General features: G+C 38.7%; 1 protein-coding gene and 2 long non-coding RNA genes across 3 annotated transcripts; 1 reads left to right on the forward strand and 2 right to left on the reverse strand.

The window, feature by feature from the left end:
- Positions 1–638: 638 nt before the first annotated feature.
- On the reverse strand, positions 639–11,232 carry LOC131792357 (aplysianin-A-like). The gene is made up of 6 exons (XM_059109728.2): positions 11,034–11,232; positions 4,486–4,671; positions 3,524–3,566; positions 2,323–3,081; positions 1,370–1,570; positions 639–964 (listed from the first exon to the last, which is right to left on the reverse strand). The coding sequence occupies exons 1-6, from the start codon at positions 11,230–11,232 to the stop codon at positions 769–771; spliced, it is 1,584 nt and encodes a 527-aa protein (XP_058965711.1). The 3' UTR covers positions 639–768.
- On the forward strand, positions 5,065–9,602 carry LOC136277537 (uncharacterized). The gene is made up of 3 exons (XR_010715937.1): positions 5,065–5,156; positions 5,518–5,597; positions 7,049–9,602. It is a non-coding gene; the product is annotated as an uncharacterized lncRNA (long non-coding RNA).
- A 1,331-nt stretch (positions 11,233–12,563) lies between the features above and the next one.
- On the reverse strand, positions 12,564–13,258 carry LOC136277321 (uncharacterized). Its single transcript, XR_010715862.1, has 2 exons — positions 13,007–13,258; positions 12,564–12,890 (listed from the first exon to the last, which is right to left on the reverse strand). It is a non-coding gene; the product is annotated as an uncharacterized lncRNA (long non-coding RNA).
- Between the last annotated feature and the right edge of the window lie 5,177 nt (positions 13,259–18,435).

Below are 18,435 nucleotides of genomic sequence, written 5' to 3' on the forward strand. Positions count from 1 at the left end.
TCCCACGTTCCTCAGGAAAGAACCGAATAAACAATATTTGAAGACGCAAAGTTGAACAAATCAATTTTTAGATTTTGATCAATAAATTACACTTAAGCGAACAAGAGAGCAAAGTAATAAACTAAACTTTTGTTTCGAGCCAACAGCCTAGGTTAAGGAGCAGGGATGAAATTCTGGTTTTTGAGTCACCATCCGAGCTACCATCACTTTGACTCAGAGTTAGTATAAGTTACCGATACTCTTGAGAAACGGGTCCCTAGCGTAACAGCAGGACTGAGTTTGCTGTTGTTTTTCATCCTTATTTTAAGGTTTTTTTTTGAGTGATACGGTTTTCCTCCCTCCACCAAAACCAATACTTTGATTTACAATGATAACTTTCCAATTTTAAGACGAGTTCTAGACTGAAGTTTCAGCTTTCAGAGAAATTAAAATCTGTATAGTTTTTGTATCCGCAGTGGTGATGTAAGCTCATGTTGACTAACATTCACTCATTAGGTAAAGTAAAAGTTATCCCTTTCATTTTGTTTCACTAAACGTTTCAGTAGTCACATCCATATTGTTTGATGATATAAAACTGTCCCAGTCTCTAGTGTCTTTGCTGACGAACACTTGTATCACATAGAATCACATAAAATTATTTTTCAGGTTTCAGATTTCAGAACCTTAACCTCGCCCAGACATGTGATCATGGTTAAGAACGTGAAGGGAAGGATTCAAAAAATATTCTATTTTTCCGAAGTATAACCTGGCACAACATCGGCTCCTCTTTCAATTCGTCTCAGGATCTGATATTTCCCATCCTTCCTTGAGTGCGTTGTACGCACTCGACAGAGCTCCTTCATTCCATCCAACCTGTAACGAAAACGCTTCACCAACCAAGTAAATTTCTTCTCCAGGGAAAGGACGTTTCGCCCATTTCTTCACATCGTGTCGGCTCACGTTGGACCCTGCCTTTGTTTCATGCCTGTTAAATAGAGGCGGGAACAAATATAAATATATACGAAAGTCTTAATCTCGCTACTTAAACGAATAATTAGCTTTCTATAATGGAGGGAACTCCCTCGTGCGAAACGGTGGACTAAGTCGAAGTCTATCAAGATTAGGCCGAGGAAAATTCTCTATGCGAACCACCCTACAATGAACGAGATTTACGGCAATAAAATCACAGAATCTGGTTCCCTGGAACTCAGTCGGTGAAGTAGCAGGCCATTATCTAGGAAGTGGTGAACAACGCGTCCAACTTATGAGAAAATCTCACTTTGAAAAAGTATTTTTGAGTGAGAAAAATCAAAGACAGTACAACAGACTACTTCAGCTACGAGGTTATTCCTAAAGCGATTTAAAGTTGATCCTAAGGTAGCCTACGTACCAAGCTACTTTATCCCAAAATTTGAACACCATATCCAGTGGATCTGGCACAACTTTATCTGGAAACACTTCTTGGACAGCTTTCTTTATTTCCGCTTCAAAGATTGATCGTGGAAGCTCAGACATCTTTCCCCACTTTGCAGCGCATCCCAACCAGGCATACGACAATTGGATAATGGCTTCTCCTTGGGGTCCTCGTCCACTTAATAAACAACAACAGGGATGAAGACAATGTCAGCTACCACAAAAAAAATAGTGCTACGCTCCTACTCTTTATGTTTGCTGATTGATATCTTAAAATAATTCTTCATGGCCACCCGACCCGTGAAAGATATATCTCCTTCTCTTTTTTTGTGTCTCCAGCGCTTTTCAATAATAATAACAGGTTTTTTTGCTATCCATTCAAACTCATAACCGTAATTATTTTAACATCGGGAGAAAATTAGAAATAGAAGGAATATGAGAGGAAAATGTGGTGATTGGAGGCGTTTCTTTCCATAAAAGTGGGAGCCATGCGAATGCTAAGGTAAAAGAGAGCAAACGGACTAAGGGCAGATGAAGGTGAATAATGTGTTTCTCTACGGTCTTACTCCTCTCTGGAAAGGAGTGATGATTGTCTTTCATGTTACAATGAACGTGACTAGTGACACCCCGAGGAAGTGGAAGTATCAGGGAAGCAGGGCAGCAGCAGGCTCTTCTTCTTCTTCTTTTTTTTTTTTTTTTCTCCTTAAGCCCTATGCCTTCGTTTTAGTCCCGCTCAGCCTATGCGTCTCCCGTTTGGCTTAACGGTAACAAAATGGACCGGCATAGACTATTCTAGTAGTGGTGCTGGCAGCAACAAAGATAAGATCAACAAATTTAGGAGTGAAAATGGTGTCAGTTTAGAATTATAATAACAAAAAACTCATGATGGTCATAGAACGTAAACTAGATAGAAATTCCGCTTTTACTTACTTATAAGGGACTAACACAAGACATGTCGATGCTGACCAAAACGTTTCGACAATTGGCTCGGTTCGGTTCCGTTTGGGAAGATAATCTTCCCACCAAGGAGAACTATAAATGGCCACTGCTTTAAATGCGTTTGCTCCCTGAATGGAACCAAATAAAACATTACTTTTGACATCCGCAGCGACATCTCCCCTAATGGCTTCAAATGGAAGAGTCGGAACAGCAATAATTAGTTTTTTGGCGGACACTTTAAAATGATCCGTATGGACGTCAAAACCATCTGCCTTCCTCTCCAAAGCATTTATTTTCTCTTTTAAAACCAGCTTTGCTCCAAAGCGCTGCGCAGAAATTTTTAATGCTGTTGTAATATCTGATATACCGCCTCTTGGTTTGTAGAAATCGTACGAAAAGTAGCTGACAGCTTCATCGTTTTCGTATTTGTCTAACGTACTCTCTTCGTAGAAATCTCTCTTGTCAACGTATCTGGCATATAGTAGCTCGCAACCTTCACTTCCAAGTCTTTCGCACATGAAGTCTCGGTAAAAAGGAAACTCAAGTGCTTTTTCTTTGGTCATGTTCCTCCAAGCAAACAGATACATTTCCAACCACGTCATATTGGAAAACGGTCCTGACATAAGCGTAGGGAAAGCTTTTTCCTTAAGAGACTGAAAGGTGTATGCACGAACACCTCTTGCTTGAAAAAAAATGTCTGTGAGTTTTCCAATAGACAACATGGGAATGTTGAGGCGTCGCGCTATATCCCTGACAACAAGAGAAGATAACGACAAACGTTCATCAATGTTTTAAAAATAAGTAAGAGGTTTTTGGACAGTTGTGCAGTGAGACATACTGAAACGGATAGATAGATAGATTAGACCAAGAAAAACATCAGACAGACGGGGTACGTTCGATGGATAGATGAACGGTCAGGCGAAAGTAAGCAGAGAAACACTGATCAGGCAAACAGAAGTAATCAAAAAGGTAGAGGCACACAGATAACCACAACCTGCTTGAAATGTTTGAAGTTTCAGATATGGATATTTATCCGCACAGCAGCGCTCGTTCGAATTTTCAAGAACAGTGCAATGGTTATAGTGAGATAAGTCACTCGGCCCTTCAACATTTAACACTACCTCCTCACATCATTCCGACATCATCATCAAGTACTTAGCTATAAATAGACCTAAAAGAGATATTTCCTTACATCACTCTTTTGTTTTTCTTATCCACACGCCAGGATCCTAGATCTTTTGGAAATAAGACAACAGAAATAAAAGACAAAGTTAAATAAGTATAAAGCTTTAAAAAAAAGCTAAATTGGAATTAAAGAGAGACTCTCCTCTTCCACAATAAAGTTTGATAAATAAACAGATAAATAAATAAATGAGTAGGTAAATGAGTAATCAAATCAATCGAGAAAACCTTTCTTTTATTTCACCCTTTAACTCCCAGAAATAGTAAACATGAAACTTCTTCTTATAATATTCATACATTATCCAACAAAGCTGCAATGAGAGTACTAAACCGTATCAGGTAGAAGTTTTTATCCTGATCTAACACCAAATTCTCACAGCTAATTTACAAGGAAATATGTAGCAGCTAAAGGGGAGAATTTACGATTAAATCATGGGAGTTAAAGGGTTAAAAAATATATTATATGTTGTCGTGCGCCTGTTCAGTAATGGATCAAGGATAATGTCAAAATGTGGTTTGAAGGAAAAAATTGGCGCCTCCCGTATCACTGTCCTCTGTGATGTTTCATTGGATAGATTCACGGTAAGATGGAATATCTTAGTTTTATTTAATAAAAATGTTGTTAGAGGTGATGCGTCCGTCTTCCAGTAGCTCATAGTAAGAACCAATCAAAATGAGTGCACAATTCAGCTTATCACATCAATCGCGATAGGGCGAATTTGGTATTCGTTGTACTCACTTTAAGTTAAATTGTTGTTTGAAAGGACATTAGCTCTCGACGCACGTCCGTTATTATGGTTTGCATAGAGCACTATGGAGTATAGAGTTGGAACAAGGGTATCTGATTTGCCATAACCCGTGGAGAGTCGTAAATTCATTTTTTTCAGCTTACCACATACTCGCTACATATGAATTTAATCTCCTTCATAACGGAAAAATTTGTTTCTTTGCAAAAAATAGTACATTTCTTACTAATGCTGATGTTTGGTGCTTGCTTAAACCTGACGTCGTAATTCCTTCCACCAAATCTGGAATCTTTCTCGAACAAGCAAACGTTGTTTTCTTTTTTCAACCGCATGAGTGTCTCTGCCATGTACAATCCTGATATACCCCCACCAACCACGACGACATTACAGGTCATTTGTTTCACGTGGGACTCTTAAAATGAAAGAAAAACCAAATGATTCATAGCCAATCCGGAGATAAATAGATACCTCTAAGTTTAAATTCTACTCTACCCCTCTGGCCCTTTAATGATAAGGAAAACTATGAAAATTTCACGTTCATCGTCCTTAGTTTATCGTTCGGTTGCTAACCTGGAGTCCGTTTCTCAAAAGTCCTAGTAATTAAATGGGTCAAAGGTTAGGGTTGGGTTTAGGAAACAAGCTTATTCTGCTAAAATTCTCATAGATTTTCTCAAACTCAGGCTAATTAAGGCCTGGGTCAAAAATGATTTTCGCCTCCAGTGCCCCCCGAGCAAGGTTCGCGGAATTCGCGTGGACTGCGCGAGTAACCATAGTTACTTGGAATTAAGATCGCGTTATTCGTGAACGGCATCCGCCATTTTGAAGTGTCGGCTTCGCATTGGTTTTTCCCATTTTCGCTGGTGAATGCGACAATCAAGAGGAAGACATCAAAAGAAGGTAATAAAATTTTCTTTGCTATCTTCATTTCCTCAAAAAATGGCATGATATCGCTATCTTAAAGCCAAAGAGAACCATTTTGAACCTACGAAGACTTCTAAACACCGCTCTCAACATGTTTATTGATTTCACTGCAAATAAAATGCAACATGAATTTATAATATAGCGCTCATTTCTAGAGCTCAATAGCGTTTTACAATGTTTGTAACTTTTGCATAGAAAAAAGTACCATGTTTTGTAACAAATGCATAGAAAAAAGTTTCATTGTGGATATACCATTCAATTTTGAAATTAAATTTAGCTTGATAAATCCTCTATCACATCATGATGTGTAAACTTATGGTGTTTATCAAAATTTAAGCTTTTGAATGCTTTGGAAACAATTTCTCCAAGAAGCAGATGAATTTACTGACAAACGTAATCCCCTAAAGCAGTTGTTAGGTAAGTTTAATTACTGACATGTAAGATGCAGATTGTCTCGTCATAAATTGTCCCTTGAAAACTAAGAGGAAAAAAGCTGTACTAATGCGTGTTAGTTTATTCCGAGGTCCCTTACTGAATTGCTATAAATATATAATAATAATAATAATTTTAATCACTCACACAGAAAACCAGCCAGCCCTTGCAGATTCCAAAGGGAATCTACTTGATTAAAACCAGTTTTATTTACTGTTATCCCTGTTTTTTTTCTTGAAGAGGTCCTTCCAGTTATTCCACACAACTAATTTATTGCAAGCATGTTAATGGTGTTTTTTATGAGGCTTTTTTTTGGTTTTTAAATCATGTTATATCAGTTTTAATTATAGTCAACAGTTTGGTTTTTAAGTTTTGACTGGTAATAATTGCAACAATCATTGTCAATGATGGACTTGTAATTGATATATGTGTCTATTTGAATGTAAATATTCTACCCACTTCACCAGTGGAGTATCTTTTAATTCAAATGCATCACAAAAGTTCTGATACATGCATATGATTCTGACCATAGCCTTCCCTCTTTTTTGATAAGACATGATTAATTACCAGTGCTTACTGTTGCCCCAAGTGGGGCACTGTTTTTTTTGTGACAAGAGCAAACACAAATTGGTATAAGATGTGTCATCTTCTCAGCCCTACTCATAAAAGATGTGCCATCTTAAGAGCAGGATAGGTTGCCCTTGTTACAAAGTCAGAAAGGAAAATTTTAAAATTGTATTTCTTGCTTTTTTTGTTGCTCTTCTAAGTCAATATTCCTATTAGAAGACTATGGTGGCCTAACTGGTTAAAACTCTGGTTTATAATTTTAAGTTTGATCTGCCAGTTGCTTGCCTAATTCAATCTCATAGATCAATAATTGGCAGGAATTGGGAAATAAATCGGTACATGTATGTTATCTAGCAGCAATGTAAAATTATAGACATGAGTATGACCTAGGAAGTAATTTGTACCTGATGGACCCTAGAGCACCTTATCTGTGCATTATTAAAAATGTCCTCTAACATTCATTCACAATTTGTAAAGCAGAAGTACAAAATTAGTTTAGACCAAGAGCACACATAAACTTGCTAAAGACATGCACATACATTGTGATTTTAACTTTGCAAAGCCCAATAAAAAGACTCCTGCCGTGACATGGCTAGGGTCACTTTACCTGATTAGAGTGTTAATTATTACTTTCTTAAGCAGAGGTTTCATTAAGATTTTGAGGTGATGGGAAATGTACAAGGAAGCAGGCAAAATATGTTTTGATTCTGATTTATGTCAGTCACAACATGCAGGAAAAATTATATTCCCAGCCAGTCAATTTGCCCAGTGTCAGGCCCGTGAAACCCCTGCTTAAGCTTATAGTATTCAGTGAGATATTATGGAAGCCAGTGTTGCCATAATGCCTGTTGTTGTTGGTCTTCTTACAGGGCTGGCATCTAAACATTCTTGAGCCATGGAAACCAAAAATGGAATGTTTTGCTTAACACCTACTTTGAACAGAATTTTACCAAGGGAAAAAATATCACTGGCTTCATTAATTCTTTGCAGGAGGAAAGGAGCTGTCACATGCTTTTCCAAAATCGATGATGTGGCCATGTTTGTTACTCACAAGAAAATTATTAGCCTTCAAATCACAGTGAAGAAAACCTTTTGTGTGAATATGTGAAAGGGCTTCTGTCAAATCATGTGAAATAATTAACCAGTCATTTGTTATGAGTGAGCTTTACACATTCTGTATTGTTGCACTGTTTTTCTGACAAGACAATAGCTTGCTTATTGTTACAGATGTATTGTCTTCCCCTTTAAACTCCATTATTAAGGAAATGGGCTGCTTTTGAAGCTGCACACCTATTATGGTTGGGATATTTTTATGTGCGAGTGCCTGCATAATGTGAGCCTCCTTCATTATCTCTGTGGCGTCCTGCATCAGAGACTGTTTTTCCACAACCTTTATATCAAATCGTGTGTACTGTCTCAGAAGGCATCGACCATAGGATCCTTCTCCCAGTATTATATTCTCTTCATTGGTTGAAAGAAGTTCAGTATGATTGATTAAGTTTACAGTGGATTATTTGGTACTTGCATTCCTTTTAAAAAACTGGAAAATGAAGGCAAATATATTATAGAGAGTGTGCTTAAATAAATGCTAGATTGCAACACAAGTAAAGGTGAAGATTGTTGATCTCATTGTTTGGCATGCAAATTACTGCAAAGTAAGTAGAAACATTACTCCTCCTCCAGATGGACTAGACATTAGCATTGGATTTTATTTTTTTCTTGGCGTGCTCTCCCTCGACGCTGCCACTTTTTCTCAATTGCGTCTTTCTCTTTTTGGAGCTGAAGTTCCTTCACTTTTGTTTGTGCTTCAGGAAAGTTTATTTTAAATATTTTCTCAAAGTGGCCATTCACTTTAGAATAAATGTGTTTTACAGCAGTTTTAATGGCTTTTTGCGTTGGTTTCACTTTACTTTGTGTCTTCACCCCACTTTCAATAAGGGCCTCTTTTAAAAGTTTTCGGGTTTTGAAAGTTTCTCCACCAGGGAAAAAAAATATGGATGGCATAATAGTGCACTTGACAACCTCCACAATAGTCCATTTTACAGTTGTGTGCTTGGTTGTCAAGCCTTTGAACAGGAGTGAGGCTAAGGGTGACCTTGTTATGATACAAACCTTGCTGCTTTTGAAATGCAAATTAATTTGTTATCATGCTAACTAGATTCTGGTCTCTAACACAACAAGGTCACCTTCAGCCTCACTCCAAATCAAAGGCTTGGCAACTAAGTACACAACTGTAAAATGGCCTATTTGACAGTGTGTGCTGTTTCTTCTGCGCTGTATTAAGAGCTTTCCAGTCAACCATTGAAAACGTGTCTTGGTACTGGGCCCTGGCTTTTGAGTTCATCTTTCGGAAAGAGCTGTAAATTGCTTTGGATTTCTTGACGTAGGTGGAACGTTCGACTGCAAAGACTTCCTGACTGTCACCCTCGAACGCTGCAAGATAGTTCTTCCACTTTTCACTAGGGTTAGTTTCAACCCGCATTACGACTCCAGCCCGGATTATTTGTGACTTACTGAAATGGGTGACACCGCTGGATTTTTTACCTCGAAGGCTCGGTTTATTCCTTTGGGCATTGCTTTCGGTGGCTGCCGAAAACGTGTCGAATGATTTCGGTTTTATTCGTTTTGGAAGAAGAACAAAGGAACTGCGGAAGGTAAATCAAAAGACTTGGACAATAGTGTAATTAAGCTACCTTGCGCGAACAGACTTGTGATCTTGTATCCTTTTGTTTACATTGTCTTGAGATGAATGAACTCGAGATCGATAAACTGCAATCATTTGAATGGATTTAGTTTCTATTCACGGTGTATTTTTAGCCTTAACATGTTTTTAGGATTAAAGAGCGTCGCAAAAGATTTAAAAATGGATCTTGGACGAGTTGTTGTAATCACTGCGAAGAGCAAAAGCGAAAATAGTTTATCATTTCGAGCGCCGATCGTTTTGTTTTGATCCGAATGAGTGCACTTGAATTAAACTACTTCTTTATTATGTAAATATTGCGTGTCATAAATAGTGCTCGTGTTCGCGCGCTGGCGGTTCATTCTTTCACAACTTTCGAAAGAAGAAAAGAAAAATATCTCACCCACATCAAAGAAGTTGCGCTCTTCACGATCTTCGGAAGCATGCCGGCATGTCGGCAAACTCATCGGAATGAATAAGTAATGAGAAAGAACAATAGCTTGAATATATGAATACTTAACAACCTCAATTTTTGAGGTTCACGTTTAATCCGCAATGGAGTTGTCATACGAAGCACTTCCAACCTTACGAAAGCTCTCCTTTACAGCAACTCTTGCAAATCCGGCACAATTAAAAATGACAGACATTTTCGTTTCACACGAATACACTTAGCTCGTTATCGAGTAGTACCGTTGTTAGGGAACAAAACCTTGAAGAGTTTCAAGGAATCAGTGCGATAACTTTCAAGTTTTGCGCCAAAATTGCAATTGTGTTTTATTAGAACTGTCAAAGTCGATCTAACCCTGGATTTACAGAGATGCAATCGACCTCAGAAAACGAGAAAAAGAAATAAATATCACCAAAAGTATACAAAGTTTGCCTGTATTACTTCTTAGATTGCTCCAATTAGTATTTGGTAGTGTATCAGCCGTTAAATTATTGCTTCTGAACACTCGCGTGACTCGCGTGTCAAAATGGCGGACACTAAGTTGAATTACGTGACTGCAAATTTTCAAAATTCCCACCTCTTAAACAGTTTTAATTTGTCTTGTTTCCAAATAAATAGGAACCTGTGGGATTACTTTCGTTGATAGCGGTTGGAACCAGGTAAAGGCTAAGATGTTTTCGGGCGAAAACCATGATAGAGGAAGCAGCTTCGCAGAGACAAAACTTGATTTAATCTGCCTAGCACATCTCTCTTTTTTTTGGCAGCCATTCCAAGTGGGAAAACAATGAAAAACGTCTCAAATATTCATAGCGATAACTGCATTTTGATTTGCCTTGTGTTTTGTGGTGGGAATTTGTTCAAGAAAGCAACCGACGAATTTGGCGCCTAAATTAACTGTTTTGGCTGTTGAGAGTATCATATTACGCTGCCACAATTTAGTCCGAGAGAGATGGTAGTGATACACATTTCTGCCAAGTATGAGAAAAATCCCTCGCAAAATAGCTAAGTTATTCTCAATTTTGTGAAAATATGGGTTAAAGACAGGGTGACCCAGGCCTTAATTAACCTGAGAAGTTGGTATTTTAAAAGCCGTTTCTACCTGTATCAAGCACCTCCTCAAAAAGCTTCCATTTTAATTGCATTGAACCAGATAGAGTGCACGTTGCGTGACTATATAACAGTGATACAAGTATCACTGTGGCGATAACACAGAGACAATTCCCGGGAGTAAAAACTCTCAAGTCTTCTCTGACTTCTCGGTGTCCGATGATATGGCTGAAACTCATTATCTCTTATAAGAACAGTTTACGTCGAAATCATCTCCTGCTTGGCAGAAATCATTATAGGGAAGTCGTTGTAACACAAACGGGTCGGGTCAAACAGTTGTCATACACTGAGCTTCGACTGAGGTAAACAAATAGCAGGGTCGCAACAAGGTATATTTTTTCATAGCTGATCCTGTATTTTTGCCCCAAATTTTGATCCCTGATCACAAAAACGTTGAGAATTTTAATCCCTGGTCACAAAAACATTGGGAATTTTGATCCCTGATCCCAAAAACGTTCACAATTTTGATCCCTGATTCCACTAAAACACTGCTGATCCCGATCCCAAGTGTTGTGATCCCAGATCCCGGGGCTGTGATCCCTGATCTCATATACCTTGTTACGACCCTGAAATAGACACATATTTAAAAACCACCATAGACTGCGACCTTTCCACCTACCTTGATTGCCAGCTTGATTCCCTGACACTCCAGTGATATCTCCTTTACTCTTTTCGTGAGCCAGCAATGCAGCTAAAACGACAACAGCGATCAAAAACGAAACAAACAGAAATGCAGCTACAAATGCTTTAAGTCGACTGACAAAGTAACCGTGAACTTCAAAGCTGCGTATTCCGCCGTATTCCTTATCAATTTCCATGTTAGCGTTGGGAAAAACTAATGCTAAATTCTCAGTCGACTAGATCACAACGTCAAACCTGTGCGGCCCAAAAAAAACTTTCGACAAATCGCGTGGAAGCTATATTTAGTCGGGATGATGTTGTATTTCGTGAATTGTGTAAGAATCACTGAGCTGGAAAAAATTGAAATGTTGTCAATACCCTCGAGTATTGGAGAGGTGGCTCCATATATAGTCAAAACGTTGCCTACCATACCAGGCCCCCACACGAGACCTTAACATACGATATCAGACCCCTTCCTTCATGTACAATAATATCAGCCCTCGACATACCATATGAGAACCCGATCATTGTAGGTTCTCGACACCATTTAATGTGAAACGTAATTATTGACATTTATATGAGCAATTCGCAAAATATATGTTTCAAGTCAGCATAATCAAGAAAGGGGAAAAGAAAGGGTCGTTGTAGACTGACATGTTTTTAGAGTTTAGATCAGGTATTGTCTCAGCGTATTTAAGCGCTGGCTCATAATGGAATATAGAGATGAAGGAATTACAGTGAATGATGTCTTGAAGCGAAAGTCTTTCCCCTGAAAGGCTCCGCGACAATTCATAGTGACAGGTTCAACAAATTTCTTTTTGTTTCTTGACCTTCAAATCTATTTGTTCATTAAAACTTTTTATGAGAGAGTTCAAGGAGTCACTTGCGGATGACCCCTATTTTGTTCAATCACGCAACATGCTCTGTCCGTCTGTCTGTCTGTCTGTCTTTCTCTCTCTGAAACATTTTTTTGAAATGATAGACTAGTGAGCAGTACTGCACGAGCTAAAATAGTAATTACTTGGTTTAATCTGCTTCGCCTTACGCGCAAAAAGCTTGGGATAAAGTATTTTTCAATGCTCGCGACTAGCTGTCTCAGTCTTGTGAGAAACGTATAGAGTCGGATATGTTTTTTTTATGTCTAGGTCCTGATGTTTTAGTATCACGCGAAAATTTTGGGGTCCAACGTGGTAATCTTCATGTCTAGGCCTTGCTGTTGTAGTCTTGTATCTTAGTCCTCTGAAACGTTTGCAAAGAGCTTTTACAGAATTTGTCTACGGAGCGCTTGTAGGCTGCACGAAAAAGCCCATTTCTCGAAATGTAGGGGGATATATTGCAAAAATATATTTCTCGAGATTGCTTACTTTACTAAAACTCTTCAGAATTTTTCAAGTGTTTGGAAAAATTCATGACAACTCCATAGCGGATTAAACGTGAACCTCAAAAATAGGGGGGTTCTTAAATCATTGAGAACTTGAAATTTACAACAATTGCGTTGTCCGATTTGCTGACAACTTTCGCTTTTGTCCAAATTCCTAACTGATCGACAGCTTCGACAGAATCGCCAACACTAAACTCCATCGCGACAATAAACAACACGGTCAGATCACAACAAGTTCATTCGAACAAGACGAAAGTTGTGAAAGAATGAACCGCCAGCGCGCGAACACGAGCACTATTTATGACACGCAATATTTACATAATAAAGAAGTAGTTTAATTCAAGTGCACTCATTCGGATCAAAACAAAACGATCGGCGCTCGAAATGATAAACTATTTTCGCTTTTGCTCTTCGCAGTGATTACAACAACTCGTCCAAGATCCATTTTTAAATCTTTTGCGACGCTCTTTAATCCTAAAAACATGTTAAGGCTAAAAATACACCGTGAATAGAAACTAAATCCATTCAAATGATTGCAGTTTATCGATCTCGAGTTCATTCATCTCAAGACAATGTAAACAAAAGGATACAAGATCACAAGTCTGTTCGCGCAAGGTAGCTTAATTACACTATTGTCCAAGTCTTTTGAAGTACCTTCCGCAGTTCCTTTGGTCTTCTTCCAAAATATCTCACCTTTTTCGAAACGAATAAAACCGAAATCATTCGACACGTTTTCGGCAGCCACCGAAAGCAATGCCCAAAGGAATAAACCGAGCCTTCGAGGTAAAAAATCCAGCGGTGTCACCCATTTCAGTAAGTCACAAATAATCCGGGCTGGAGTCGTAATGTGTTTGAAATTTGTGGTAGTGACATAATGAAGGTCAGACACGACACTGCTCCCCGGCTTTTTAATCGCGCTGTTCCTTTTAGCGAGCATCTATAGTAGAAATGACGCGGGATATAGCTTCCTAATATCTCAGAGACGGTCCTGGGCAACTTTTCACGTTGGAAACTGGCAAGAAAACGCTATAATTTGGTATTTTTAAGAATTATCGCTGAGACCATGGATCTTTGACTACAGCGAATTTTACGAGTCTGTTGTTTTACCGTGGAACAACAATGGCAAAGCTGTCACAACTGTGTACCCAACGCGATCTGTGTCAAACAAAGGAGCCTTTGTTTTCTCCATGAAGAATAGATCTAAGCGGAGCAAGAGCCCTTATACTTATTATACTAATAGCACCGCAACATTCCACCCGCTGTTAGGAGGAGATTTAGTTTTCAAATTAAATCCTGGTCCTTTACAACAAGACGCTAGTTCTACTCACTTGGGGCAAGCTTCTAGAGCAAAGTGTCGGTCAGCTCGTAACACCTCCGATCTTACTGAAATCAAACGGGCTCCGTTGAATAGAACACCAGACAATAGTCGACTGTTATCACTTTGTTTACTAAATGCGCAATTAGTTAGGAATAAGACGGAAGACTTTGTTGGCTAGACAAGCGAAAACGAATATGATCTCGTCGCAATTACCGAGACCTGGCTACAAAAGAGAGATGATGTAGTCAGAGTTGAACTTTGCCCCACTGGTTATAAGCTAATAGACCATCCTTGTTCGGGAAGGGGCGGAGGAGGCATAGGATTGCTCTTCCGTGACTGCTTAAGAGTTAATACCGTCAGATCTGCTGAGGAGGAAGCCATCGATCATTCTGAGCCACCTGTACAACTGTCGACATCTTGCAAGCTAAGGATTATTATTGCTTATGGAACACCACCTTCGGAAAACCACAGGGTCTCGTGTGCACCTTCCTAAAGGAGTTCGCTGATTTCATGGAATCTGTTATTCATTTATTCATTTACTCAACTTTAATTATACAGATCTAAATATACAAATTGAAGATAAATTAACAATTAAAATAAATAAAAAGAAAAAAATGAAAAAAATCACAAGATCTGAATAGTTAGGTCAGTTTATACAGACTACGAAGATTCCTTATAAAAATAAACTGCCTCAATTAAAAAACATATATATATATATATATATATAGAGAGAGAGAGAGAGAGAGAGATGGGACAAGGTTGAATACGAAGCAAACATTTTTCAACAGCGGTAGGCTGGGGGAGAGGGGAGGGGGGAGGGGGGAGGGGGGAGGGGAAAGAAAAGGATACAGAATGTAGTTCTCCAGGAAAAAGCTCGAATCTCTAAAGCATCCCACCGGTTATCGATGGGGAGGTGGGTGAGGGTCGGATGGTAGGTTCGATCCTAATCAAGGGCTCAGAGTCTTTTACTCTGTTCAACGTCTACGACTAATAAAGCTGCGCAATAATTTTAGGATTTGCTATTCGGTCTGTTAACTTTAAGGAAATCCACAAATTATGACAGTTTGTAACAGTAAAAATACATAAAAAATTCAACAAAGGAAATTAGGTGAACTTGGCCTCGCTAGAGAATGCTGCCATTAACAGGAAAACGTGCAAAAAATATCTGCGGCAAGAACAAGTTATTTCGAAATGAAATAAAACTTTCCACACTTGAACACAAGTAGCATGCTCTGTAGAAGCTGTTTAAGAATGATCGTCACTTTCTTGAAGTGTTCTTTAGCGAGCTTTGTCATGATTGTCAAATCCTCTCCATTCACTCCTAAAGTAAACAGCATCCCAGCGCTTCTCCAAGCGAACGGACGTTGAAGAAGAATCTGACAAAAATTCTCGAAACCTGGGAGATAAAACGACATTTAAAACGAACATAAGTCTTAATACCTACTTTTTAAACTTACTCTGGATGGATGTATCCCACTTTAATTATAAAATATATATTGTCACGCTCAATGTCATTGTTTATGTTGAGGCTCATCTGTACATAATGCTTCATAATGACTTTGAAAAAATTCCAAATGTAATTATAATAAAGTTCGGATATAACGCGCGCTGTCATTGGTTAAAAGAGCGTACTCTATAAGAGTTTATAATAAAGTTCGGATATAACGCGCGCTGTCATTGGTTGAAAGAGCGTGCTCTATGAGAGTATAGAGCATAGAGCTGAGCTAAAGCTGTTACGCCGTCTGCCAAATTGTACTATGTTCGACCCCTTCCGGGATTTCTTTTAGCTTTTTTTCGATAATTGAAAGTGAAATTTCGGAACAAGCGAGCCGGCGAGTAGCGACAGAAGTACCAAACAAAGGTTTGTAAACATACCAGACGCCGTAATTTACGTTATTAAAACGTGAGCAGATACGAAAATCCTCAAAGGGAAAAACAAAATAGACATTCCGAGTTTTAAAGATTTTCACGCTTAGTTAGATTGCAAGCTTACGCACTGTAATACAAATCAAACACAGCTAACACTCGTATAGTATATAAAGTTCAGTGTTCAAAAACAAAACAGAAAAAAACAGAAATGATGAAAAATATAACCAAACTGGCGTAACCTTTCAAATTCATACTAATCATGACGGTGTCTGAGCGAATATGATCATGCTGAAGTCCATCGCGGCTTGCTCATCATGGCGATCTCCGGTCATCACAGTAAAGCAAGCCTCAGAAACTACATCGGCCGCCCTTCGTGTGAAAAAATTAGAGCTTGCTCTGATATCCTTTCCGATGCGTTGAGTGGAAAGTCACATCAGTCACTGCACCGAACTATTTTAGTTTGTAAACTATCGCAGATTGTGAACTTTGATGGTTTGACACTTATGACAGTTTTTGTCCTGTACAGCCAATTAGATTATTTGAATCATTCTAACAGGGATTCTGATTGGCTTCTCCCTACTCTTCTTTCGTGCTCTTGCCGCTTCCTGCGTGCTCTATAACAGAACAGAGCACAGTCAAGGCTTCTCTATTTGTTAATTGGTGAGAGTAGGCGAGAACACAATAGAATAACAATAAAACATGAATTAAGGGGTGAATATCATCTGCTATGCGTTGAGAAATTTCTCTTAATTAGGTGGAAAAGTCACAAAACTAATGGAATCTCCTGAAGCCCATTGATGTGGATTGTAGAGAGGCGAACAAATCAATTGACAAGTAGAGAGAACGATAACCAGGCAAACTTTACCATTAGAACTCCTGCAAATTAAACTACGTCTTTTCCGAATAGTCATAACAAGCTAGCTATATATGTTAATGGAAAGTCCACTGTGGACCTATCACATCCTGCTTTCCAACTTGGTGGTGTTACGTGGAGGGAAAGATCACTCCACTTACACAGAGTCATCGCAAGTCAGTATGTGGAAAGTTCAGTGCGAGGGTTTCACTGACAATGAATAGCGAGTTACTGGGGCCTATTTCATAAGTCCATTTTTGCACGAGGGTCAAAGTATTTACAGGAGTTATGTCGATCGACGATGTAAATGATGTCATCAATAACGCTCTGTTGAGGGGCGTTCAAAATGATAGCCTTTGAAAACCTTTACCGGGACCAATTTGCATTATCAACACATTTAATAGAACTAAGTTTTTTGTCATTAATAACAGCCTGTTTTTAACAAGAGTTTAAGAAGTATCGTACAGTGCTTACTTGTAACAGTATATCACATTCTCTGTAACACCGTATATTTTATCATCACTCTGGCCTATGGCTTCCTGAGTAAAAAAACCCTCAAAGTCGACATGTTTCCCTTGCATTTTATCGCCATTTTCCCCAAGTTTGTGAGCACTTTCTATTAAGATCACTTTTGTTAGCGGACAGATATTGAGCCAAAATGTTGAATGTGTGATGATATCGTTAATAATTTTTGCATGTGCTAAAACCCGAAACAGCAAAACGAAACGACCAAACCGTAACGACCGTTATGACCAAAACAAAACCACTGTAATGATCGAGACGAGTGGATGATAAAAAGTTGACTTCACCTCAGATATTCTCTCGCATTTAAGGATTTTACATATCAAGGCCGTCTCACGAAACTTAATTTTTTCCACCACGCGAGCAACTGAAACTTTAATTTGACACTTATATGTAGTTTCCAGAACGGAACGCCAGCCTCATTGAATACTGAGGCGTATATGGAAAGAAACAGATTACGGTATTCATTGACAACGTCTATGTCCGTGACTCTTTTATTGATTGTTTTTTTTTAACTAAGGTTCCCTCGCCGCCTGATGCTAAGCCGATGGCAATCAAGAGATAACTGAATTTCCTGTGAGGTAGATCAGGAGTAGACCATAATCTAAACAAGAAGAATATGACGCAGTTTTCCTTCTCTTTGAAATATGGAAGAAACCAGCGAAGAACTACCCAATTTTTCTATCGGCATTGACCTTTTATGTCCTGATCCAACAAGCAACAAAAATAAAGCCGAAAAAAACTCCTAAGTAGTTTCAGTCTTTGACTTTTAAAACCTTTTTTAGTGACACTTGAGTTCATTTGGCTTTGATTTTCTCCATTTTCCCCGTACATTTTGAGCTTTTCATTCGCAGTTGTCGGTTAACTGGATCAAATGTTCTCGCTCAAACCAAAGTATAAAATGTGGCGTGTCACAGTTTTTGACCAGTCAATAGGGACGTTTGTTTATTTTTTTTTTTGAGCGTTGTGAGAATTTTGCACTCTATCACAATAAAAGGCTTCTTTGCACAGATCCTTGTCGTCGCTCTGTTATAAAAGAATTTACTCTTGCTTTTAGCTGTGCGTATATCGAGTTATGGATGCACGCGGGAAGTTTGGAGAGCACTCAAAAAGCTATAGTTGCCCTCGGTTGCGCCTCGAGCTACTCTTACGCATTTTTCGTGCTCTCCAAACTTCCCGCGTGCATCCATAACTCGATATACACACGCTAAGCATGAACAAATTCTTAAATTCACTGCAATTTCAATGATCAGTTTATTAAACACAAATGTCTTAGCTTTCGCAGTCTGTCTTTCGGAGAATTCTGACTCAAACACATCATCACAGGTGCATCGATTTATCCAAGGTGGAGGCGGAGCTTAGAAACTGCTTTCCTAGAAAAATTAAGGTTTCCGGCCTCAACATTCAGCGTAAACAAAATTACCTCCTACAACACTACGAAAAGCCGCTCAAAATAT

This window comes from Pocillopora verrucosa, chromosome 12 (genome assembly GCF_036669915.1).
Source record: "Pocillopora verrucosa isolate sample1 chromosome 12, ASM3666991v2, whole genome shotgun sequence".
Lineage (NCBI taxonomy): Eukaryota > Metazoa > Cnidaria > Anthozoa > Scleractinia > Pocilloporidae > Pocillopora > Pocillopora verrucosa.